This window comes from Heterodontus francisci, chromosome 38, assembly GCF_036365525.1.
Source record: "Heterodontus francisci isolate sHetFra1 chromosome 38, sHetFra1.hap1, whole genome shotgun sequence".
NCBI lineage: Eukaryota > Metazoa > Chordata > Chondrichthyes > Heterodontiformes > Heterodontidae > Heterodontus > Heterodontus francisci.
The window spans coordinates 35,892,607-35,920,562 of NC_090408.1; the positions used below are offsets into that span (position 1 = coordinate 35,892,607).

Here is a 27,956-nt window from a genome sequence, read left to right on the forward strand (position 1 = left end):
CCTAAAATCAGTATCAGAAAGATTTCTCCACTGAAGGCTGCAACATCTCACCCAGAATGTAAACAATGTTTCTCACCTCTTAAAAATACACATTTCTTCCATTAAGAAGCTAGTAATTGCCACACTGCATATTACTGTGGGGTAAATGTAACTCTGTAGCACAGTACTGAACAAGTCCACAAGCACTCCGCTCCAATTACAGGGAACATTATATAGATACTGTCAAAAGTCACAGATCTACCAAGAAATAGCACGAATTGGTCCAAGATTGACTGTTGAAAATTATAGACATGTCCAAGTCACATTCAAACATAGCGAATCAAGACCATATAATTCAGAATGTCAGGAACTGTTATGGTTGTTATGGTAGGTTAAACCAGTCGTTCTCAAACCTTTTCACACAAAGGCCACTTAGGCGGGGAAAAAACCCTGCGGACCACTTACCAGTCCGACCCCACCCACTTTCACTTGCCACTGCAAAAAAAACACATCAGAATTGATGGGAAGAATGGCACTGCTTTCGTTAGACACGAATAAGGGGGACGTCTAGTTTCAAGCTGGAGAACTTCAGTCTCTTGTCGGGCTCCATGTTCAGCCAGTTCCTCTTCGTTTTCAGCCCTACAAGTGTTGAAAATCCGATCTCGCAGTTGTATGTTGTTGGGAATGGCAGTAGGTGCTACAGAGCTGCGTCTGCAAGTCCAGGTTGCTCAGACCGTACATGGAGCCAAAAGTCCTCTCACTGAATACAAGCTTCAGTGACCTGCATTTTGGACCACCCCGCAGACCACCTGGATGATCCTCATGGAGCACCAGCAGTCAGAGGACCATACTTTGAGACCCACTGGATTAATCCAACAAAATTCAACTTCGGCCTTTAATGATCTACTGAACTATATTTAAACAGCAGTATTCCTGAACTGTTCTCGTAGAGTTTCATTTCCTCAGAAGGTATTGCTCTGGTGGTTTTTTGACCAAACGTGGGGAGAAAACATCCAGTTACCATAAAATAGGAACTGGCCACCAAAAAAGTTGCAAGTAGGCAAACTAACAAACACCGTAAAATTAAAACAATTTGTTGACTACAATGAGCACTATAAAATCACCTTTGACCGAGTATCACCAAAATTATGATTTAAGTATGATAAAACTGTCACCCTGTCATTAGACTTGCCTTTGGGATGCTGAGGTGCACACAAATTATTAGCTATTCCACACCTAATACTTTCTTTTGTAACATTTGTGAAAAATGCTTTTGAGAAGTAATTAAGAAAGCACACAGCCAATTAATGTTGAAATAAAATAAGTTTATTTTGAAATAAATTATACACACAAATGGAGGTCAAACAGAATGATACTCAAACAAAATTAGTCTTTTACAATTGAGTTTTTTTTTAATTATAAGGAGCAATTTAAAATATTGCTTTGTAGCGGCATAGAGTAAAACCAATCAATTTAAATCAGCTTGATAAAAAGATGCTTTTCTCAACAGGCGGTGGTGCATCAATTATTTTCACAGCTTGCAACACTTTTGTAAACATCAACAAAGTCAATTCTCTTGATTCACATGAGGGATTATTTCTTGGTCTACAGTTGCATAGTTAATGCACTCCAATACCATGCTATTGGATCAATCTATCATTTGCCCAGTGGCAAAGCATTCGATAGTCCACTTCCTTTATGTCCAAACAAGTCAAAGATAAGGTGGGTGCCATCTTGGTCATATACTGGTGATCTCCACATGTAAACGTCCTCAGTTGAAAGGTTTCTTTTTAAGAAAGAGAAAATCTTGGTGTTGATATATTGGCATTGCAGGAACAGACACTTTAGAACCTATACTGGCAATGTCTAGCTGACAAGTTTTATATTTATTTGGTAACACAAGACAAAGGTATTTTCTATTGTGATTGAATCTAGCTTTCCTTTGTGTTTGTGATCAACACATCCAAAGGGTTACATAGGTCAACTATTTACTTTCATAATGTTGAAATATTTTAACACCTTACCTTGTATTCTGAAGTCATCTCAGATGGTTTTGGAATTTTTTTACCTTGTTACTCCATACATCTCAATAGTTTTTTTTTATACAGTATTTAAATTCATTTCAGAGCAACAATGAATTGAGCACACTTAAACCCATTTTAGTTGAAGACAGTCACATTTCCAGAAAAAATATGTGAAATAATTACCTTTCATATTGTGATGCAATGTTCTAAACAAGTTATGAAAACCACAATTATCGGTCACCAAATTTAAATATTTAGGAAGAAAATCAGTCTATTTTACTTCTGGAAAGAAAATAGCATTCCATCTAAACCAAAATCAAATTTGAACTTCATCTTAACTTAGATACTTTGCAGAGACCAATGGTTTATCACACAAATATAAACATACACTGCAACATTTTTGAAAAGCACCAACATTTCTTTTTAGCCTCACTTCCTCAGCATTTCATCGATATCTGAGCAATAAAATTCAAACAAGCCAGAACTCTTCACTTATCGATTCTTGGTTATCTGTAAGTTTGCTCAATACAGTATTACTAAGTGACACGTTAGTATCTCAGTAACCACAGCACAGTTTAGAAATAATTAACTTCTGATTAAATGCTACATTGCAAGATTTACTGCAGCTCCAATATACACTGCCAACACCTTAATCCATCAGTAAATTGCTATCTGACAGCACTCTATATATTGGTACATTTCCCACAGTATTGCTGCTCGCAAAATAAGGTGAATTTTGCCAGCACTTGGCAAATTTGCCCAACAAATACAGTTTCCCATGTGTAATTTTTTTTGTGTGTGTGGGGGGGGGGGGGGGGGAGGGGCAGCAAAGAGAAAGAGATGGGTGAAGGAAGATTTTCTCCAGTTTTATTTCCACCCAAACAAAAGCACAGATATAAAACAGTCTCTTAGAACTGTAAACACTGTACTGTAACCAGAGGTAAATAGATATAGGAAAAATACCCTAAGCAAAGGCATTCAGTCTAAAATATCTCACCTTCCTTGTGCGGAAACGTGGCCTCCTTTGTGTTCCCCAACACTAGTACTACTGGCATCAGGAACTCGGAGTTGAAAATCATGAATATTAGCCCAATCTTATTACTCTGCAGAGCTATTATACTGATGTTCCAATACAATAATCACCAAATCAGTGGTTCTGTATGCCTTAACTAAATAGCTCTCAATAAAATTAATGGCATATGAAATGTATTTGTCCTTTCATAATTTCATCTGCTCCTGTGCAATGATCCTTGCTCTTGAATCCATTTAGAAACCAAATTCAGAGCCTTCCTTTATGCCTATTTCTCACCTTTACTATTAAAAATAAGTTTTAAAAAAGCTCTTCTATATGACCTACAGGTTTTTAAACAAGTAAGGTCTTCATGCAGTAAATTACCAAAATCTGCATTATTGGAGCAAAACTGCCAGGTCAACATGCTTAAATGAGAAATCCCACAGTAGTCAGTGTGCCGATCCACCTGCTATTATCTTTGCCAATTCCTACTAAACCAAGAATTTTCATTTAAAAGTGATCACTGCTGGATAGGGTGAAAATGTACTTAAACCACAGCTGCTGACTACGCTCCAGCCTTTGCAACACAATCAGGATGACTTATTGTCAAGGCAACCCCCAGAAGAGCAATTATTCTGCCTCAACAACTGTCATTATTTGAACCCCTAGATTATAGCACTTTCAGTTGTGATTCCTTCATGGCCAGCAAGTATTGAAAAGAAGTCTTTTACATTTTTTTTTTTAAATGCCTGGATCTGACATTTCAATCTTGAATTCTTTCCATCTTCTGATTATTCAACAGAAGTCTTATTTCCTCATCCCTTATAATTCTACCAACTTATCTTTTAAAGGAGAACCTATCAGGCCTTCAGTACCCCACACATAACTAATACATCACTTTGGATTTTGCTTGCTAACTAATTTACCTGTGTTTTCTTTATTTCTCACATTTCCTTTAGTTACCGTCAATTGAAATCACAATCCCCAAATTAATTTTGTTTCCTGTCGTTGGGAAGATGCTGGAAACTATCAAAGAAGTCTTAACATTGCACTTGGAAAAGCATAGTATAATTAGAACAAGTCAGCATAGTTTTACTAAAGGGAGATCCTATTTGATAAATTTTAGAGTTTTTTGAGGATGAAACAAGTAGGGTAGATAAAGGGGAACCAGTAGATGTAGTACACCTGGATTTTCAAAAGGCATTCGATAAAGGTGCCACATAAAATATTAATAGGCATGATAAGAGCTCATGGTATTGGAGGTAATATATTAGTGTGGCTAGACGATTCGTTAACAGACAGGAAGCAGAGAGTGAGCATTGATGGGGCATTTTCAAGTTGGCAGGCAGTGATGGGGCCTTAGCTATTTACGCTCTAAATTAATGACTTGGATGAAGAGACGGAGTAGCGCATCTAAGTTTGCTGATGATACGTAGCTCGGTGGAAAGGTAAGCTGCGGGGAGGACGTAGAGAGGCTGCAAAGAGATATAGAGAGGTTAAGTGAGTGGACAACAAGATGGCAAATGGAGTATAATATAGGGAAGTGTGAAGTTGTTCACTTTGGTCGTAAAAGTAGAAAAGCAGAATATTTTTTAAAAAGGTGTGAACCTGGTAAGTGTTGATGTTGAGAGAGACCTGGGGGTACTCGTGCAAGGAACACACAAAGTTAACATGCAGGTGCAGCAAGCTATCAGGAAGGAAAATGGCATGTTGGCCTTTATTGCAAGGGGATTGGAGTACAGGAATAAAGAAGTGTTACTAAAATTATACAGGGCTTTGGTGAGACTGCACCTGGAATACTGTGTGCAGTTTTGGTCTACACATTTAAGAAAGGATATACTTGCACGGGAGGCAGTGCAGCGAAAACTTACTAAATTGGTTCCTGGGATAAGGGGGTTGTCATATGATGAGAGGCTGAGTAAACTGGGCCTATATTCTCTGGAGTTTAGAAGAATGAGAGGCAATCTAATTGAGACATACAAGATTCTGAAAGGGCTTGACAGGGTAGAAGCTGAGAGATTGTTTCTACTGGTCGGGGAATCGAGAATGCAGAGACACAGTCTCAGGATAAGGGGCTAATCATTCAGGACTGAGATGAGGAGAAATTACTGCACTCAAACGGTTGTGAATCTTTGGAATTCTCTACCCCAGAGGGTTGTGGATGCTCCATCATTGAATGCATTTAAGGCTGGGATAGATAGATTTTTTGTCTTACAGGGAATCAAGGGATATAGAGCTAGTACAGACCAGATGGCTCTTTGGCGTCATCCTTCTCCTTTCTCACTCCCATAATAAATGTCTTCAACCAAGTTTCACTTCATTTCTTGCTTAATTTCCCATTTATTTTCACAACTTAACTGTACTTATCTGAAGTCCAGTACAACACTAGATTAAACTTAAAGACTTGCCAATGAAACAAAACACAGTAATTGGCCTTAAGTGCAACATATTCTAAGAAATAGAGGAAGAGAACACAAAGGTAAAAAGCAGCAGTGATGAATACATAACATATTATGCTAGTTAGCACATGGTTTTGGCCACCTCATAGCAAGGTCATTAAAGTCAGAGCTTCCAGGTCAACAGGAATAAGAAACTACATTTATGCCAAAAGACTTGAGATAAATGGGACAAGTTCCACTAGAGCAGAGAAGACAGAGGAGGTTTAAATCAAGGTTTTTAAAATTATGAGCTTTGGTAGAAGGAATTAAAACAATCTTCTCTTTTCAGGAGTCGGTGATGAGTGGACATGAATTTAAAATTAAGACTGAAAACGTATGGTTAACAGGGAGTAGTTCAGGCAAAAGAGCACCATTCCTTTATAGGAAAAATTGAATAATTAGCACAGAAAGATCAAGACTATGGTGAGACAGCAAGGTAGCAAAAAGTGCACACAGATACAATGGGATGAATGGCCTTCTGTGCTGTAAATATATCTGATTATCTTGCTAACTCACAATTGGATACAGCATATTGTGGTAAATGTGCAAAGAATTTACACTTACACAAACTAAATAATGTAACTAGACAATTGACTTCACAAGTACATTTGTTTTGAGGAAATAACTGAAGATTCAAGATGTAAGTTAATAGAAATATAGAAAATTTACAGCACAGTAGACCATTTGGGTGCCTGTGCCGGTCAAAAAAAGAGCTATCCAGCCTAATCCTATTTTTCAGCTCTTGGTCCATTTCCTTATAGGTTACAGCACTTCAAATGCTTATCCTTTTTGATAAATGCAGAGGGTTTCTGCCTCTACCACCCTTTCAGGCATCAAGTTCCAGACCCCCAACACCCTGTGGGTGAAAAGAATTCTCAACTCCCCTCTAATCTTTCCATCAATAACTAACTTTTGAATTTACAACAGGGATAAGTGGGTTTTTGCCAAGTTGAGTGTTATTATAACGGTTCACTGTACTAGGAATGGTGGATTCCCCAACAGTGTAGTAACATTGACATTATAGAAGTTTTAAAATTATAACAAAGGGAAAAGCCTAAAGTAAGCTGCACTTTCAAAGTATAACAAGTCAAAGTACATTACTTATATTTGTGATTCCAGAGTCATACTATGAAATAATGATTACAAGGTAATGGGTTCTGATGAAAACAGAATTAACCAAGCCATTTATATTCATAGCGCACATCTACAAGGGAATTCTTTTGAACTTTACTGCAACAATGCCACACCAATGGAATTGATAATATACAACTACCAGAGAAACTTTCACCCACTAAATTAGGTTGTCAAGTTTCAGAGCAGTTTTGATGGTTCACCAACTAATCCTGCCGAAAGCAATGCCTCGTTTATAACAAGCTTTTGAAGAGAGAAACTGAACAATTATTCAATTCCGACCTTTTAAAATGTTGCAATGCAGCATTTACAAGCACAATATTATCAAGTTTCCTTTACCAGAAGCCTGGGGAAACAATTAAAAGTATTTTTCAAGGGTGCGGAGGATAACGTTTGGCTCATGTATAAAATAAAAACCCGACCCAACAGCCAACCTGGGCCCGGGTCCTTTAATTTTTTTTAAATGCCCAACAAACATATTAATGAAACAGAAAAAAAAAAATCATAGATTAAAACGAAAACAATATGAAACAAAATAGTACAATCCAGCCAGACCAAACCCCGAAAGCTGAACGTAGAATACAGAACCCGACCCTGACACATGTAGACGAGTTTGGTCAGGGAGCCAGGCTTTAAGCGGAGGATGGGCTGTGGGTTAAAGAACTGTGACAAAGAATGAACAGTTAAAAGTAAAAATTCTTGCATCTTTGGCTTTGTATGAACTAAGCAGAGGTAGATAAAATGAACAAAAGGATTAAAATAAATTTAAAATTGGAAAAAAAGTTCAAAAAAGTGGGCTAAAGGAGGGGACAGTCTCTGATTTAAATCAATTATCTGATTGCCGTTGCAGGGCCAAAGGGGTCAGGTTCAGCCTAGCAATAGGGATGGAGGAATACTTGCTGTCAACTCATAGCTAGAACAATAGCATGAAAACACCCAGTCACAAGATTCCTGCCACTTAGCAGCAGCTCTCATCTACTGTGGAAGTGGGAGCCTCATTAAAAGAGATCTATAGAAACAGAGTCCAAGTTTTGAGTCAGGTACATCCATGCAATGCTAGACTGACTGGGAATGCCAATATGACACATGGCAATAAACAGAGACCTTTCTGAAGCCGATAATGGGTTGAGGTGACTCACATCTACAAGGCTTTGAAAATTGTCACTTTTTTGGGAGGGGTGAAACATAGAAAACATGGAGAACTCTACTTTGTCCCAGTTCCGAAGAAGGGTCACTGACCCGAAACGTTAACTCTGCTTCTCTCTCCACAGATGCTGCCAGACCTGATGAATATTTCCAGCATTTCTTGTTTTTATTTCTACTTTGTCCTGATTGTCAGCACCGGTTGGTGTGAGGAAATCATACATTCATGGCCATATCAGGAAATGAGGTGAAGCAAATCCATTCTGAAGTGACGTTTGTCAATCTTGAAGCATGCTAGGCCAAAACCAACAAACTCATCCAGTGCCACACTGATGTTATAAAGATGCCCAGTTTCTTTTTCTTGGCCCATCATCCTTCTTGCTGCCAAACTCATGATGAGATAACAGAAGATTGTCTAGGGTAGATTGCATAATGGCATCAAGGGGACTGACTGTGCCAACTGGTGAGCAGAACAGCCAATGCCAAGCAAGCATTTGTGATGAAGTCTTTAAAAAGATCCACTGGAGGCAATCCTGGTAGGTGTAGATTGAGAATTCAAGCCAAAGAGCATACAAATTAGCATTATGCTTGAATGGGAAACATCTGGTGCACTGGTCATTCCTTTGAACAATCAATGTCCCACTACACTGGATTCAAATAGAAGCGTGGCATTAGACTCCACATTAACCAAGTATCATAGCTGAAACGTTTGGACCCATGAAACGTTATTTAGCGTAAGACGGTTGCAATGTCACACGTATGCAGTAAACAGGCAAAGAGGATGAACCAACTCAGGCAAACCACAACATAAGCAAAAATAATTTCAGTCAGCACCAACCTACAAAAAGTAAATGCAAAACAGATAGTCTTGCCTCATCCCAAAGGATGATTTTCTTATATACTGCACAAGCATTAAGTTACATTGATCATGCTACCAATATTATGTTAAATAGCATAAAAGGAAGTCAAAGTTGTTAATTCTCTACCCTCAAACCCCGTTAGTCTACTCTAGCTATGTACAAGATGCCGACAAAGTAATATTAGGGAAAAAAGTGCAAAATAAAGGCAACAGAAAAAAAAAAACTGGTTCAAAAATACTAATTGACTGTTACAGCCAAATTAGCTCCCTATACAAGTCATAACTCGCCATTAAGAAAGGCAGACTCAAACTGGAATACTTAAAAAGGTTTTATAAATTTTACTTAACTCCTCTGATGTCCCAGAACTTGAAGTTACCAGAGTAGCATAACCCATACATATTAACAAGCTCTGGCTTTGATTTCTAGTCGATGGTGAGTTAGTTGATCTGCTTTAGCAGTAGTAATGCTACAAATGGCAACGTAGGAGAATAAAATCAGTTAGGACTCCCGCTCCATGCTAATACTCGGTGACCCTTTCGTAAAATGGTCGTGGTGCATAATTTGTGCACAGAATTGGGTGAACAGCCTGCCAACATTCACTATATAGGCTCACATATGGAGAATGGCTACTTGTAAAGTACCAGAAGACTGCCAGCATCTTTGGAACTTAAACTTGAGTCAGTGACTTCAGAAGAAAGAGGGGGGAAGAAAATTGGAGAAACATCTTCTCAATTCACCCCCTATTAAAAAAATGTACTCAGATGAGAGGGGACTGGACTGTAATCTGTAAGATCACCAGCAACTGGCTTTTAATGGGTTAATTTGAGCAATGATGGTCCTTCGTAAAATATTTTCTTCTCCTTCCATGTCTCCCAAATCAGGTACAATATGTAGTTGTGAATTAGCAATGACGTAGAGAATGGAGATGCAGTAGATATGGTGCATACAAGCTTCCAAGTAAGGGACTTGTTCCAAAGATTAAGACCCAAAAGTCATCGAGAGAGACAGAGAGTTATAGAGATACAGCACTGAAACAGGCCCTTCGGCCCACCAAATCTGTGCTGACCAACAACCACCCATTTATACTAATCCTACATTAATCCTATATTCCCTACCACATCCCCACCATTTTCCTACCACCTACCTACACTAGGGGCAATTTACAATGGCCAATTTACCTATCAACCTGCATGTCTTTGGCTGTGGGTGGAAACCGGAGCACCAGGCGGAAACCCACGCGGTCACAGGGAGAACTTGCAAACTCCACACAAGCAGTACCCAGAACCGAACCCGGGTCGCTGGAGCTGTGAGGCTGCAGTGCTAACCACTGCGCCGCCCTAAAAAGGTATCAAAAGTGAAGGGTGAAAGAGAGAAAACAGACATGACTCAATAGATTGTTCTTTGATTGCAGTTCCAGATGAGCCCAAGGATCCTGTTCTTCACATACATAACTGATTTGACACAGCAAACTGCGAGGAAGAATGTAAGAGACTACAGAAAGGCATTGATGAGTCAGAGGAATGGGTAGATTAAAAGTGAAAAATACAGTTCAATCTAAATAAATGGGAAGTTGTACATTTTGGGAAGAGAGATTGGAAATACATTTTAATTAGTATGGTTCTCAATGGAGTAGAGAAGAGGGAGATCCAGAGGTACCGTTCAAGAGTCAGCATGGTTTTATGAAGGGTAAATCGTGTTTGACTAATTTGCTAGAGTTCTTCGAAGATGTAACAAGCAAAGTGGATAATGGGGATCCTGTAGATGTAGTTTATCTGGACTTCCAGAAGGCATTTAATAAAATGCTGTACAAAAGGTTAATACACACGGGGTTATGGGCAATTTATTAGCTTGGATAGAGGATTGGCTAACCAACAGAAAACACAGAGTGTGTCAGGATAAATGGGTCTTTTTCTGGTTGGCAAGGTGTAACTAGTGGGGTGCCACAGGGTTCAGTCCTTGGGCCCCAACTATTTACAATCTATATAAATGACCTGGATGCAGGGATAGAAGGTTCGATAGCCAAATTTGAAGATGACACTAAAATAGGTGGGACAGTAAGTTGCAATAAAGAAATAAGTAATCTACAAGTGGATATGGATAGATTAGATAAATGGGCCAAAATTTGGCAGATGGATTTTAACGTGGATAAGTGTGAGGTTATCCATTTTGGTCGGAAGAATAGAAAGGCAAATGATCTAAACGGAGAGAAACTTCAGAGTGCTTCGGTGCAGAGGGATGTGGGTTTCCTCATGCACGAATCGCAGAAAACTAGTTTGCAGGTACAGCAGGTGATAAGGAAGGCAAATGGAATTTTGGCATTTATTGCTAAAAGAATAGAGTATAAAAGTAGGGAAGTGTTGCTGCAACTGTACAAGGCATTGGTGAGACTGCACCTGGCGTATTGCGTACAGTTTTGGTCCCCTTGTGAAAGGATGTAGTTGCATTGGAGGCAGTTCAGAGGAGGTTCACTAGATTGATTCCAGAAATGGGGGGCTTGTCTTATGAAGAGAAATTGAGCACTTTAGGCCTTTACTCTCTGGAGTTCAGAAGAATGAGAGGAGATTGAGGTATATAAGATGATTAAAGGGATTGACAAAGTAGACATAGAGAGAATGTTTCCTCTTGTGGGGCAATCTAGAACAAGAGGGCGTAGTATAGGATAAGGGGTAGCAGATTTAAAACAGAGATGAGGAGAAATTACTTCTCTCAAAAGGTCGTGAATCTGTGGAATTCACTATCCCAGAGTGCGGTGGATGCCGGGATATTGGGCAAATTTAAAGGAGGAGATAGACAGATTTTTTTAATGAGAAATGGGTTGAAGGGTTATGGAGAATGGGCAGGAAAGTGGAGTTGAGGCCAAGATGAGATCAGCCATGATCGTATTGAATGGCGGAGCAGGCTCGAGGGGCTGAATTGCCTACTCCAGCTCCTAGTTCTTATGTTATACAGATCTTGAAAAATGGGGCTGCATGAAGAACCAGCCACATAAAACAGAAAATGTGAGTCTGGATCTTGAAATATCAAAGCAAGGAAATGATGGTGAATCTGTCCAATGCTTTGGTTCGATCACACAAAGCATTTGGTCACTGCATTATGGAAACAATATTGCAGCCATGGAAGATGCAACAGATTCGCTAGAAATGACATCAGGGCTAACAGAATATGTAGTTACAATGAGAGACAAAAGACTTGACCAGGGAAGGCTAAGGGGAAGATCAAATAAAAAATGTTCTAAATTATTTGTGTCAAAGTCTCATGGTGAAAATCTAACAGTCGTTGAATCATTAATAAGGGTCAAAACCCAAGATTAGTAATACGGAAAAAAAAAGGAGCGTTCAAAGGAGTTTTTTTACCCTGCACCAAGAACTAACAGAAAGCAATTGAAGCCAATGTGTCAGTTTGGCTCAACTGGCAGCACTCTTGCCTCTGAGGTTGTAGGATCCAGATTCGTTCCAACATTTAAGTACATAATCTAATCTAACACTCAGTGCGGTGCCAAGGAAATGCTGCACTGTCAGAGGCTTTATCTCTTGGATGACACATTAAACCAAGACTCAGTCTGCTGGTTCAGGTGGACATTAAAAATCCTATGGCGTTATTTGCAAAAGACTAGAGTGTTCTGTTGATGTCAGAGTCAACATTACTACGTCAAACAGATCAAACAACTGGTCATTTATTTCATTGGTATTTATGATAGCTCGCTGTGCGCAAAATGGCTGTTGCATGTGCTTACATAAGTGACTGCAATTCAAAAAGGTAATTGATTGTACACGAAGCACCTAGATATGTGATAAGCTGCTATTTAAACTCATTTTCCTTCAAGTCAATCATGTCATTTAACGAAGAATTAGAAAATACAAGAATGTTGCATTAAAAAGATCCATGAAATGAACATGAAAATTACCTTAGATAGATCCCGTGGAGAGGTTAGCAATGGCACAAGCACAATGCATAAGGCCTCCTCCTGTATCAAACTTTTGACGTGTTTATCAAAGGGCAGGCAGGTGACCTACTCCTAGATCTCCACCTGTACCATTTGCTAAGATGGCGTGCAGGATTAGCTATGGGATGTCACTCTCTCAATTTTCGCTCCCAGGAAAAAAACCTGGCCACCTAATTGAGTAATATTCTCCAACATGTCCAAGATCCAGAACAGACTCAGCACAAACCTACAACCCAAAATCTCTCGGGTGTCAAATGCTCCAATATATTACACCATCGCATAGCAATATTTTGGCTAGCAATTCTACTGTCATCTCTCGTGTTAATGGGTACTGACTTACTCTTAAGGAAGAAAACAACGTCCATACAACATTCATGGTTTAAATTTAGTCAGCAGGAACAAGCTGTAGACTTACTTTGTACCAAGGTAATGAAAGCTGCTTTCCTACCCAAGGGTGTTAACCTTGGCTCAATGGTAGCACACGGAGTCAGAAGGCTGTGGGTTCAACATCCACTCTAGAGACCAGACATCATAGTCTACAACACCAATTTCCATTTATGTCACGCCTTTAGCACAGTAAAATGCCCCTAGGCACCTCACTGGAGCATAATCATACAAAGCTCGACATTGAGCCAAAGTAGTAGACGTTAGGACGCGTTTGGTCAAAGAGGTAGGTTTTAAGAAGCGTCTTAAACAAGAGAGGGGTGCAGATATGAAGAGGTTTGGGAAGGGAATTCCAGAACTTGAGGCATAGACGGCAGAAGGCACTGCTGCCAACAGTGGGGAGAAAAAAGTGGGGATGCACAAGAGGTCAGTGTTGGAGGAATGCAAAGTTCTTGTAGCGTTATAGGGCTGCAGAAGGTTAGAGAGAAAGGGAGGGGCAAGATTATGCAGAAATTTAAACACAAGGATGGGAATGTTAAAATTGAGGCAGCAGCCAATGTAACTCAGCAAACACAAGGTGATGGATGACCAAGACTTGGTGTGAGGTAGGATATGGACAGCAGAGCTTTGGAGGAATTCAATTTTAGAGGCCAACCAGAAGAGCAGTTGAGTCTGGAGGCAACAAAAGCAAATGGTTGGAGGTAGAAACAGGTGATATCACGGAGCTATCTTTGTGATGTAAAGTATACGGGTTTGGAAGCTCAGCTTCAGGGTAAATCGTATGCTATGGTTGTGGACGGCTTGGTTCAGCCCAAGATGGTGGCCAAGTAGGGGGTTGCTTTTGGTGGCTAGGAACAGAGTTTTTGGCAGGAACCATAGAAAATGATTTCACAGTTTTTGCAATGTTTAATAGAAGGAAATTTTGGTTCATCCAAGACTGCATGTCAGACAAGCAGCCTATCAACATAGAGATAGCTGCTGAGAGAGATAAGACGATGGGAGAGCTGGTTATCTTCAGAATACACATGGAACCTGACATCATGTCTTTGGATGACATTGCCAAGCAGCAGTTACGTAGATAACAAATAGGAGGGAACCAAGGATAGATCCTTGGGGGAGGTTATGGTGTGGATCTGAAAAGAAGCAATTATAGGAGATTCTCTGGCTATGACTGGATAGGCAAGAGTAAAACCAAACGAGGACAGTCTCACTCATCCAGCCAATAGAGGAGAATGGTGCGGTCACTGTCAGAGACTGTTGTCAGGCTAAGGAATGAGAATGGATAGAGCACCACAGTCAGTCACAGCGGATGTCATTTGTGACTTTGATTTTGCCATTTCAGTGCAATAGCAGAGACTGGCACCTGAGCACAGTATTGAGGGAGTATTGCACTGTCAGAGGTGCTTTGTTTCAAATGAGATTTTAAACCAAATCTGCCTCCTCAGGGGGAAGCAAAGTTGCACTATGTGACCAATGGTAGGGTAGTTCTCGGTGTCCTGGCTAACGTTTAATCCTCAAACCAACATCACAAATAAAATATCTGGTCAATTATTGCAGTTCTGTTTGTGGGAGCTTGCTGTGAGCAAATTGGCTGCTATGTTACAACAGTGACCAGACTTCAAAACAAATTCATTGGTTGTGAAGCATTCTGGAATGTTCAGAGGCCAAGAGTGCAATATAAATGGGAATTCATTCCTCCTTTACTGATTGAGTTTTTGTCTTTTGTTTTTGGAGATAAAGAGAACACAAAACTCACTGCAGGACTTCAATCTGGCTGAAGCTGCCCAAATTTCCTCGATTTAAAAAAAAGTATACACCCACTACCAGTAAAATTTTTAGACAGCATGAAGGTATTCGCACCATGAATACCAAACTAGTCCACACAGCAAATGAAAAATCTAGCTAATGCTAGTAATCCAAGTCAATCGCTACTTGAAGTTGACAATTTATGGAAAACACCCCAAATGCAGCCTATGTAACCTACAGATTTCATAGGCTTCATCACCACCCAGTGGGTAATTAATCCCCTCATTCCTAAGCAAGTAAAACAGGACACCCTGCTCAATAACATTAATATCTACATCGCAATAAAAGATGCCCTAATGGTTTGAGACAATTATCCAGTCCACTTGCATTGCCAATACAATGCATCAAATTCACTGCCGTAACTTGCCTCAAAGGAAATAAGAAATTAGTTGTTTGTCAGTACAGAACTTGAGTATTGCTGCAAACAGAGACGTGTTGTCAACGCTTTTCATCTTGCACTCATCAGGACAAATCGTAAGAATGCCAAACTAAGAGAAAGCAACAACTTTATACTGTATGAGAAGAGAGTGCTGACTGGTTGGCAAATGGACTCTGATTGGTAGTGGTATTGCCATGGAGAATGCACCAGTTTATGGTGACTGACAGTTAATTGCCAAGCTGTGTTTGAAATTTAAACCAGGCAGCTACATATATTAATACACAGGGCCCTGTTCTTTACAGACAGAAAGAACATGTACACACATTGCGCCCATTTCAGCTAAACCAAATAAGTGACAGCCATTCGTTAATTGATTCCTCACGGCAATGCCTTGACCAGTCGAGCTGCTTGGTTTAAATTTCAAACAAAGCTTGGCGGTTAACTGTAAACCGGTGCATTCTTCATGGCAATGCCTCTACCAATGAGTCCATTTGCCAACCAATCAGCACTCTCTTCTCATACAGTATGACGTTGTTGCTTTCCTTTACATTGGTATTCTTGTGAATTGTCCTGATGAGTGCAAGACGAAAAGCTCTGACATATTTCAGTATTGCTGAAAATAGAGACAAGAAAAAGTACCTCAAAACTGACCGTCAAGCAACAAAATTTGGAATTGTGATAGTACACATTTCACCCCAAGTTGTCTGCTCAAATAAAATTAGATTTAAAAAACCTGGGCAAGTTTAACGTGTAAACAAATGCAAAATGAAATTAATATCTACATTCACCATTAATTAATTAAAAAACTCCAGCTCTTCAGACAACTTTAACAGTCTTTCAACTGTTAATCATGTGCAATGTTTCAACTTGGGTTTAACAAATTTCAGTTGAAGAAAATCAAAGCTTATAAATTCCAAAGCAGCTCCAGTAACATTTTCATGCCTAAGTCATTCCTTGTAAGTTTAGGGATGTCACCATTAAAAGGAAAAGTGGAAAATAAATTAAAACACACAAAGATGGACATGAGTTCTTCTCAGAAATCTCTACATGATAAGTTCTTGATCTGAAGCATACTTTCTGGAAAGAGGCTAAGTGGAGCAAATGAGCTTCCACTGAAGGAGGGTGACAAAACACTCCAGGTCAAATAGAAGTCAATCTAAATACTATGCTCTCATGCATGTTTCAGCAACCTGTACAAAAACAGCATAGGGAAATGTCTGGAAACACACCAGTGTGTGAAATCGTGTGCAAAAACAAACAAGGAGCTGGAGAAAAATCACTTTAGGAAACGAGGGGGAAGGGAGAGAAATTTCAGAAATGACTAATTGTTCCCAAAAAGTGTCGTCTTACTATGATCAACAGACAAGTTATTACATGCCACAATAGGGAAACAAACCTTTTTCCCCACCACTACTTCTCTCCCTTTGTGAAGCATCAAATGTTGCTAGTGCTGCTTCATGGGCTTTGGCTGCCCCCCTGTACCTCACCCAAGCAGCCGATCTTCATGCACGAGCTCAGTGTTGGCAGGTTATTAAACTGTAGACAGCATCATGGCCAAAACTAATTTTATCCACAAATAAGTGCTTTGCAACTGGGCTGACCCAACAATAAAGGAATAGAAACCCTGATTTTTCACCACCTCATTTGCCCAAGGGGCTGGTGTCACACTGATCAATTGAATAAGGGAGTGCTACACCAGGCTAAAGAGAGATACTTATGGGTTTAATAGATCAAGATGCACTGCACCACATCACAAAGTTGTGACACCCCCTAGCTGCTACAGTCACAAGCTCCTCTAATGCTGTAAGTTAACAGCTACAGAACAAAAGAAAATCTGCAGTCTGTTTACATCCATACCAACAAAAAAAAAGCAATAAGAAATTTGAAGTGGTGCACACTATAATCAAGAACTGAAATACTCAACATATTACCAATCCTAGGACCACAGGTTTCAAGCTTTACAGTAGAACCTTGCTTATTTGATGCCTTGACAAATTACAGCAATCTGATATCTCTGGGCTTTACATATAAAAGTAGAACAGTTATAAAGAATGAAAATGGCCAAATTTAAATGAAGTGCTAGATGTGTTTGGGAATCATACATAAAGCATGGTACACAACAGTTCATGTGGATTCTTCATGAACAAACGAGCCACACATGTTTTATCAGTGATCGTGGTGTATATCAAAGAGTTTTGTAACAAAAGATTACTGTGTTACAAATCTCAAATTTTAGGCAAGTCATATGTTCCACTGTACAAATGTTTGAGCTCATGGCAAGATTATAGTCCAGTGCATTAACTGGACTGAATACGAAAGATTGTTTTAAATTTCTTGGTTCTAATATATTGCTGAAACAGCTGAGTGTTTGTGGCATAACAAAAACTAACCAAATTACATTTTAACATTGCTAAAAATACAAAGCTATACGAACAGCTTTACAGAAAGACCCTTTTGGCTGAGTCAGTAGGAAATGAAGCAACACTTGTCAATTTCATTTTTATAAAATGAACAGAAGGGTTAGACTCAGCCAAATATGACAATTAGCATGGAAGTAGTGAGATGCAGATCAACAGCACTGCAAATAGAGAATACCAATAGAGATGAACAACCAATATTAAGAGTTCCTCTTATGGGTAGCGTGTAAAACCAATGGTTGTTTCTGCATCCATCATCCCCATCCCCTCACAGTTTTGCATCAAACACCCATGTAGAAAAATGAGAACAGGGCAACTTACCAGTTTGTCCTATCTTGGGTTTGCCTCTTGAGTCAAATCTGAAGGCAAGTTGAATGGGTCTGCAGACAATGGTGCTAGTACAGATTGCTCCAAGGTATTGCATTAGGACATCTCCAGTATTCTCTTCATGCTACAATTTAGAGAAACAAAGATCAATTAAGCTCTCATTACTCAGACTGTAGCACAGCTGATTATATGTGATTATTTTCTAAAATCTTTGAGTCTGTTCATCCATTTAACAGAATGCCAAGCATTCTGATATAGGCTAATCACACTTAAAACAATTGGCTTCAAAAAAGGAACTACATTAACACAATGCCATTTATTCCTAGAAAGCATAATAGATTTCTTTGCTGTTGGAAAACAAAAATGGAGGATCAAACCCATTACACAAGATAAGCAGCAAGGTTGAAGAGTAAAAGAGAAAAGCAGCAACCTGTGATTTGGTAATGCCAGGCTTAGTTTAAAAGTCTGAAGGAACAACACTGACGATGAGGATATGCGTGGTAGGAAGAGGGAAAGAGAGAGGGAGAGGGAGATAGAAAAGAGTAGTGTAGGCTGCAGATGAGAGACTGCTGGACAACATTTTCTTGCACTGAGTTCAGGAGTGTCAAAGAGTTGTTAGAGAAGCTAACTCAGATATAGGAACAATGTTCAAGACTTAACAGAAAGAAAAATAATTTCCATTTGCTTAGCATCTTTAATATCCTCAGAACATCCAAAGTGTTTTACAGCCAATGAATTAATTAGCTGTTGAATTATATTCACTGTTATGTATGCAAAGTTAAGACTTGCTGAAAAGATGCATTTGGCACAAAAGCAGAAAATTATTTTAAGATAGCTTTAGAAAGGGAAATTAAAGTTCCATTTGAGATCCAAGGATAAAAGGCATGAATGTTAGTAAAGTGGGACTAAGGGTAGAACCAAATGCAGGAGAGGTTGGTTAGCCCTGCAAGAAACAGAAACAAAGAACTCACTCTCTGGAGAAAAGACTTTCATGGTCCCACTGAAAGTCATGGACGTGATTAATGATATGGTGTAATCAACCACTTGAGGGGACTGGAGAATGGGTACACTGAAGGCAAGCAATCTGAAGAGGTCAGTTCATGTGGAGTGAAACCATCAGCAAAAAACTGGATAGGGTGGATGCTAGGAGCAAGCCATCAATATGATGAATGGAGTGGGAGATGAAAAAGGAAAAGATGTGGAAGGTGAGCAATCACCTGCAGCACAGTGTGATTTGACAGAAAGTCAGATAGTCATGAACAACTTTGGCAAGAGACCATATAATTGTAACTTATTAACATGGTGCCATATTGTGTTTCAGGAAATGGTGAATGATTCACCAATGTGTCCTAGTACAAAATTCCAGAAGCATGTAAAACTAATAAAATGCTGCAATGAAGATGCTGAAACCCATACATGGATTAGGCCAGGACATTCAAGATTAACTATGTTTTAAGAATTAACATTAGCTTCCATGAATTTAGGAAGTAGCACTTTAAAGGAATGGGGTATAGTTTGAAGAGCAAGATGACAAGCTGTCTCAGGGATAGGGTGAACAGAATAAAATTTCTAAGAGCTATTTATTTTCAAGATTTCATTGTTTTAAAATGAGAAAACAGGAAAGTGTATGCTCTTGGTGCTCCACTGTATAGCATGTTTTAGCCAGTGTGAAGAGAAGATAAATTCTTCAACTTTCAACAAATGGTTTCAACAACAACTTGCATTTTATGTAGCAGCTTTAATGTCATAAAATTTCCCAATTATCGATCATCAAGTGAGTTCCTAGACACCCTACTATGTCCTAAAGTGCAAGGACAGTCACCATAAATTGCTCTGGTTGATACCTGGAACAAGTTATCATGGAAAATTGTCTGTGCCCTAGCACAAACAGGCTTTATGTTAGCAACCATAGCATTCAAAGCTTTCTACTTCACATTAAATTCTACCAATATTAGGTCAAACACTGTGGCTATGAAACATGACTAAGTAGCAAAATGAATGTGGATGAAATTTAACCACAATACACAATGCTCCACCATAATTTTTTTTTTTACTGAATTTCCCTTGACAAAGGAGTGGCTTTCTAGGCCATTTCAGAAGGCAGTTAAGAGTCAACCACATTGCTTTGGGACTAGAGTCATATATAGTTCAGACCAGGTAACGATGGCAGATTTCCTTCCGTAAAGGACATTAGTGAATCAGACGGGTTTTTATGACCATCAATAGTTTTATGGCACCATTACGGAGTCTAGCTTTCAATTCATTAATTGAATTTAAATTCCACCAGCTGCTGTGGTGGAATTTGAACCCATGTCTCCAGGGCATTAGCCAGGATCTCTGGATTACTAAAATAAAAGCAAAATACTGCGGATGCTGGAAATCTGAAACAAAAACAAGAAATGCTGGAATCACTCAGCAGGTCTGGCAGCATCTGTGGAAAGAGAAGCACAGTTAACTAGTTCCGAAGAAGGGTCACTGACCCGAAACGTTAACTCTGCTTCTCTTTCCACAGATGCTGCCAGACCTGCTGAGTGATTCCAGCATTTCTTGTTTTTGGCTCTGGATTACTAGTTCAGTGACATGATAACCAGATGGTGACGCAATGGTAAACTGGATAAATTGTTTTAAAACTGGTATTTTAAAAAGGTATACAGGGATTCCAAGGAAATTCAGCATGTTTTTTTTTTAAGACTATAGAACAGTAGAGAGTTGTCAGTCTCAGCTTCTTTCAGAAAGCAAGCGATGCTCCAAATATACTTATCAGCAAGAAATGCTGATGGATGTGTTAAGCTAGACAAAGATGGTACATCATAACATATCTAGTCTGCCATGAATTAAGAAATTAACCAGAAATGCCAACACCAATTGGGAGGCCAGTTGTAGAATACTTTTTTTTGGGAAGTGAAGCAGGAAATTTCCATGTCCTGGCTTATATTTCTCTCTCAAAACACCAAAAACAGGTGAACCAGTCATCCATCTCATTTCAGTTTGAGACATATTACTGTGCGCAAAATGGCTGCTACATTACCAGATATAACAGGAGCACTTGGACTTAATGGATGTGAAGCACTATGGAACATTTGAGAAACGGTGTTATATCAATAAAAGTTTTTGCTGTGATTGAGTGCCATTCCTGTGAATGTACAGTGAAAAAGGAAGGGGGGGAGGGAGAAAAGAGGGGGTGGGGTGGGAAAGGGACAGTTGGGGGAGAAGAGGAGAAATTCTGTATCCAAAGGAGCTAAGTCTGAAACTAAGTTTAGAACGTTTATCCTGGATAAAGGATCCCAATAAAAGTTAAGGCATTCACTCACCAGTTCATGTCCAGTGCGGCCTTGATACTGAAAGTACACCTTCCCCTGTGGCCCAATGTGTTGCTGCAGTCCTTCCCACTCGATTGAATTGAGTGCCAGCAGGTCTGCCACTTGTTTATCTTTACAGTGCACTTGTGCCTCAGCAGTTCCATCCTCCACAATAACACTGCAACAAAACAGTTCCCAGTATTAACCTGGTCATTGACTCAAACTCAGTTCACAGGCCACCATAAACACCAACACCCTTTTCCTTGTGCAAATCTGTACATGCAGAAAGAAAACTTAGTTGAGAAGCCCACCACTAAGCAAAATGGGAAAATTTGAGCAGTTTACTCGAAGTATGAGTCATGTGGGTTATTAGGCTTTTGCAAGTGACATAATTCAGTCTTCAATTTCCTCGTGATTCTGTTTGTAGATGATCAGCAACAAGGACTGTAGAGAATCGTGTTTTAATTGGTAACTTCAGAAATTTAAAAAAATACAGCTTCACATAGGCAGCATTGGAAAGCAAACTATTAAAGCAAGAATGTTAGTTAAATCAGAGAAGGGAGGGGAAAGAGAGATGATGTTTCAAAAGGTGGCAGTAAGGAGTTACACTGAAGGGTTGTTAAAACTCAGCTCACTGTAGAGAACATCAAGGATAGTGCCCTTTCAGGTTGCGCTTCAACAAGATTCTGGATTGGGGGCAGGATAAGGGGCTTCAGCACAAAGTGTTTTTATAGGGGTCAAATAGGATGGCTTCAATTTTACCAATGTTGGATTAGAAAAGATCTAATTCAGCCACAACCTAATGCCTGACAGTCAACAGAACACCTCACAAACATGGAATCAAGACTGGTCGTGGAGCAGTGAAGATGGGTTTTGGCGGCATAAAATCAATGCTGAACCTACGTATATAGATAACATCGCTGTGCGGAAACACTGGAGCCTTAAGGCACGCTAGAATTGACTCTGTGAATATAAAAGGAGTTAATGCAGGAAATGTACCAGCATCATTGGGACAGGGACAAATGGAACAAGAGATCAGTAATTGACCACAAAGTACAGCCAATGAAGTCAATAGCTTGGCTGTCAAAATCTACAGTAGGTCCAAAAAGGGATAATACACATGGTTAGTCACACAGAATGCCCTTGGTGACTGACGAATTTAGTCTCAGTTCTGTGGCTGGGGCAGAAGCTCAATTAAAAGGAACTATATAGAGTATAGACAGAGAGATGAACATGTAGTTGGGATGTGATGACACATTCCAGAACTTTAGAGAGGAAAAGGAGGTTGAAAATGGGTGACAGCTCGAGGACAGAGGTGTCAACAATGTGTTTTTGAAGGCAGTTAGGTGATCAGAGCAGTTTAAAAAATGGAAACAATGGCTGGGGAGACAGAGCAGCTGACTAGATCAATGATCACCAGGTTAGGGAGTAATAAGGGGTGAAGCCAGGAGAGTGTCAAGAGAGCAGATGGGTCCCATGATAGAGTTAGGTTTAGTGAATGCTGTGGAGGAGATAAGGGAGAAGTTATAGCGCTGCAGGTCAGAACTGGGACAGAATTACAAGCTAAACCTCTGATAATTAGTTAAATAAGCATTAATATTGTAAATTTGTTAACATTGTAAATGACTCTGTATTTACAAGCTGCATCCAAAATCAAATGGAGATAGATTCAAGTCCCAGATTAAAGGTGGTTTTTCAAAATTAAGTAACTGAGATGATTGCCCAATTCCATAGTGAAAGACACCAACAAGTTAAGAGGAAAAAAAAATAACGGCAAATCAGAAAGTAGTGACTTATTGTTGCCAAGCTTGGACTTTAAAAGCCTCAAGATTGTCCAAAGAAGCAAAGATTGAGAGTTAAGGAGTTCCACAATATCATGATGCTCAAAGAGAGCAGGTGATGTAATAAATCTTAATTTCAACTCAATATGAATGAAGGAGAAGTTTGTAGCATTAAGTACTTGTAGTTTTGTCAGTTCCTGACAAAAAAGATCAAAAAGTTATCACACTGCAGAAGTTACCCATCTAAGGCAAGAGGATAAAGTACTGTTCACCCGCCATAATGCAAATACGCCTCCAAGCAAATAAATGGCTGGCAGCAACTCCCAAAGGAAGTTCATGTGGAAAAAGATGATCCATAGGGTGCGTAGCGAGGGGTGCGGTGACGAGAAAAGACCACTGATATTGTACAGAAATAGATGGCAAAGTCAGCTTATACCAATAAGCAAACAGTATTTTCCCAAATCTAAATGGGTCAGTGAAATGAATGTTGTGACCATTTTGTCGTATAGGGAATTCCAACGTGCACGTGTTCTGTCTAAATATCAAGTGCATTAATTTTGAGTGATGTGTGATTAGTCATATCACTGGGAAAAAGTAATATAGGAAACATTTTCAACTAATCCTCTGGCTGTGGCTATTTCACAATAATTAGAAACATGTCATGTGCAAGAATCTGTAGAAAACGGGAAAAGGTAAGTATGCAGAGACAAGATGCATTCCAACTTTTGAAAACAGTGCTGATCTTCTCTGACTTGCTTTGGCAACGTGATCACCATAATGAAGCACAGAATGATTCTTGGTGATTCTTTTGTTTTAATCAGGTTCCTAATCCTTAATGCTTACCATGCATTAGCACGAAATACACCAACTGCAGACAGACACGGTCCAGAACTTCTTGTGCACCTTCCCTAACCATAAAAATCAAAAGAACTTTATTACATTCATTAACAAAACATGCAATTACATCTACAAGACTTTACTTTTGAAAATAATGCAACTGATTTTTTTGTAACTGAATTCTAAGTAAAATTGTACATCAATGGCTCAGCACATTCTGGTCACAAAATGCACAGCATAGAAAGAAAATAGAATCTTGCTGGTGTAAGACAGGTTAACATTTCAGCTGGAAACCCTTTGGAAGTTAGTTAAATTGTATTTCTCTTTAAAGATGTGAGAGACCAGCTTTCTCCCCACCCACCCCTAGCATTTTCTGTTCTACACAATTACTTGGGTCCAAATATGTCTAAATGAGGTTCCTGGCATTTCTAAAATTAAAAATAAAACATACCTGTTGAAAAATGCTGCTGCAAAGACTGCACACCCACTGTAGTCTCAGCCACCGAACATTAACCACGTTGCAACAAACAATCCCTTGTAGGTGATTCGCTCGCTCAGAGATTAAATTTCCAAGATAGAGTAGTGGCAGGTCTGAAATGGCTGTACTTGGTAAATTGGAAGCAGATCTGAAGAAAAAAAAGTCAATTTCAGAAGAGACAATGAAACCTAAAGCTATTAATCTCAAATTTAATCGGTTAAATGAGATCACTGAATTACAACTGTCATATAAAAATAATTACAAGTGCCTAATATCTGAAATAGAAAATGCCAAAAGTGCAAAAGGGAAGAGCACATTTTGATGGTTCATGTGTGTACCTTTCATCAGAACTGAATAAATAATGCATGCCCAATACATCAAAACCTGATGAAACCGGAGTTCTAATGAAAGGTCATTGACCTGAAATGTTAACTCTGCTCCTCTCTCCACAGATGCTGCAGACCTGCTGAGTATTCCCAGAATTTCTTGTTTTTACATCAAAACCTGTTTTCGGTCTTTACAGATGCTGACCTTGCTGTGTATTTTCAGCAGTTCATTTTTATATTGAATTGCAGTGACAAATGGCAATACTGCATTTAAATAACTGATAACAGCAGTTTCCAAATCAGACAATTTATTTTCAGCCACTGAAGGGACAAATTAGTGTTCCAAAAACGATAGCAGAACTTCACTCAGCCCATTATATTTCCAATTTATTTTCTTTCTGCACAAGGCCAAACAGGTGAGCGAATGACCTGCTCTCAAGGTTTATACTCAGAGGTTACCGAAGAGTGGCAAGGAGTGACTTTCTCCACGCTGCCTTTTGATGGGACATGTGCCCTCCACTCTGTACCTCACATTCCCAAGCAGCAAAGATGAGATCAAGAATTCTCCACGAGGGTTGACATTCTGATGAGCAGCATTTCTCATGCATTGGTTAATCTGCTTGTGTAAAATCTTTTGTGCAAATAACTGTGATAAAATAGCAGTTAGGAATTTTGCATAGGGTGTGGAAAAGCAGCTACAGAATTCCAACCATAATGTAGGAAACCACAACACAAATCTGTTTTTTTTTAAAAAAGTAAACTGATGTGGCAATATCTTTTTAAACTTAAGAAAATGAAATGCCATGGTTTCTTCATCATGGCCCAAATTAGTCATGCTGTACAGCAGAGGCTTCCAATTATATTCACAAAAGCTCCTCTTACCTCATCAATCTTAGCAAGGTCCAGACAGGATTCAATTACAACCCTGTTGTTTTTTTTTTAAAAAAACATGTCATAGAATTATACCTGCCTCCATTTCAAACCCCTTCTCTGCTTAGTACTAAGACTAATTGCAGCAAGAATACAACAGTTCAATTTTCACAAAACAACAGGATAACGGAAACTCACTAGAGGCGAGAACTTCCTGTTCACACAGGAAGCTTTACACACATTTTGTACTCGGTTAAGATTTACAGCTCTAAAATTGACTTTGCACTTAATTCCATTTAAATCAAGTGCATCTCCAAAATAGTTTTTAAAACCATACTTGAATTTGACTTTTTCTTTTAAAGAAAACGCAAGTTGAATTATCTTCCTCTCAATCATTCTTTTTCCTTCTCTCGTTTCCCTTCCTCACAACTATCACGTTGACAAAAGTCAATGAGAATCTTAAACCAAGTTTCCATTTACTGACAGAAACAGCTAGATATTTTAACCTTTGTAAATCTTTGAGATATCACCAGCGGTGTAACTGCATTCCTCTGGACACAGTGTAGCAATAATAATGAGTTGCACTGTTCCCAACTCTTGTTTTTTTTTTAATGGTGCACAGCAGGACTTTCAGAATGGCAGACCTGGGCCAGAACTTGACTGTGAAGACACTTTGTTTCTCCATGCAGGCCTGTGAGGCACTATCACAAACCTGTGGTTATGTGGGGGAAATTGGATGAGCTTAAGTCACTGAGTTCTTAGAAATCTGAGGGGGCTGGAATTGCTAGTCAGCCTCGATTTTTCAAACTCCATGTTAAGTTTCCAACAATTCAAGATGATTGTTATCCATTATATTATCTAAGGTACACCAAGTTAAAGAGAATGTAAAATGTGAAAAAAGTAACTTTTTCTGAAAATGTTACTAAATTATCTACATTAGATCTTGTAAATTTAAATAGCAACTACCAAGGTTTGAGATATCTTCCCCAATAGGAACAGGCTGTACTATGTTTATTCCCTTAGGAAGTCTAAACAAAATGAAAAGTTGAATACTGCTATGGATGCTTCCATTTTAGTACATTGAACTCTCACACAAGGTGAACAAAATGAGAATCAAAATACCAACCTTTCAGCCTCCAGTGAAGGAAATGCAAGGACAGAGACACTGCTATAAGGCACATATTTGCAGTACACATTGCTCTGCCTGAAAAATAATTTGGAAAGATTCAACAGAAATGCATTTTTAAAATAAAAGCAAAATACTGCGGATGCTGGAAATCTGAAACAAAAACAAGAAATCCTGGAATCACTCAGCAGGTCTGGCAGCATCTGTGGAAAGAGAAGCAGAGTTAACGTTTCGGGTCAGTGACCCTTCTTCGGTTCCGAAGAAGGGTCACTGACCCGAAACGTTAACTCTGCTTCTCTTTCCACAGATGCTGCCAGACCTGCTGAGTGATTCCAGGATTTCTTGCATTTTTAAAATGTTTGAAATGTAACTTGACTATAGATTACATGACTTCAGTTTCTGCAAATAGATTTGAGGACACTCCTTTAAAAATACAACTGCACACATTAGACATGTGTCAAAAACAATAAAAAATAAATCAAGAACAATTTCTCAGTAATAAATAAGATGCTGGAAATATTCAGGTCAGGCAACACCTATACAGAAATGAAGGCTTGTAAACCTGAAATGTGAGGTTAACCCTACTTTCCTCTCCCCACAGATACTCTCTGACCTGCTGAGCATTCCCAACATTTTCAGTTTTTGTTTCAGATCTGAGGGCTGGACGGTGCAGTAAATTAAGCACCTCTGGGACCTAGGTCTTAATCCATGCAGGAATGGTGAAATGAAAATTTCAACACCTCGCTGACTGCAAGAATCTTCTATGAAATGATTTCGGATTAAGTGGTGAAAATTGTGACAGATGGGATTTTAATCTGGGCGACTATGGTATCATCCACTTTGGACCCAAGGAAGATGAATTGGAGTGAATACTAAATATCGGGAAAATAGGAAGTGTCGATGAGCAAAGAAATTTGCGAGTCCAAGTACACAAACCATTTAAAGCTTGCAGACATGTATAAAAAGCAATCAGAAAGGCTAATGGAATATTAGCCTTTATCTCAAGGGGAGTGGATTACAAAGAGGAAGAAGATATACTTCAGTTGTACAGAGCCTTGGAGTACTGCATTCCATTTTTGGGCATTGCACCTCCGGAAGGATATATTGGCTTTGGAGAGGGTACAGCACAGATTCACTAGAATACTGGCAGAGGATAAAATTATGACAGGTTGTATAAATTTGGCTTGTATTTCGAGCATAGAAAGACTAGGAGGTGATCGGATTGAGATGCTTAAAATGCGAAAAAGATTCAATAAAGGTAGATACTGAGAAACGATTTTCTCTGGTGGGGCAAGAATGAGGTGGCCTAATCTTAAAATTAGAGCTAGGCCATTCAGGAAGCACTTTTTCATGCAAAGAGTAGTGGAAATCTAGAACTCTCGCCCCCAAAGGGCTC

General features: G+C 39.1%; 1 protein-coding gene across 4 annotated transcripts in view; it reads right to left on the reverse strand.

The window, feature by feature from the left end:
• Positions 1-1,283: 1,283 nt before the first annotated feature.
• Positions 1,284-27,956, reverse strand: part of ctc1 (CTS telomere maintenance complex component 1) — an 83,341-nt gene continuing 56,668 nt past the window's right edge. For all 4 annotated transcript variants that reach the window (XM_068018101.1, XM_068018100.1, XM_068018103.1 and 1 more), the window contains 6 exons: positions 26,561-26,638; positions 24,212-24,386; positions 23,767-23,831; positions 21,155-21,320; positions 17,838-17,967; positions 1,284-1,765 (listed from right to left, as the gene is read on the reverse strand). In XM_068018101.1, the coding sequence (XP_067874202.1) occupies positions 1,620-1,765; positions 17,838-17,967; positions 21,155-21,320; positions 23,767-23,831; positions 24,212-24,386; positions 26,561-26,638 (760 nt within the window). In that variant the 3' untranslated portion in view covers positions 1,284-1,619. The remainder of the gene's footprint in view (positions 1,766-17,837; positions 17,968-21,154; positions 21,321-23,766; positions 23,832-24,211; positions 24,387-26,560; positions 26,639-27,956) is intronic.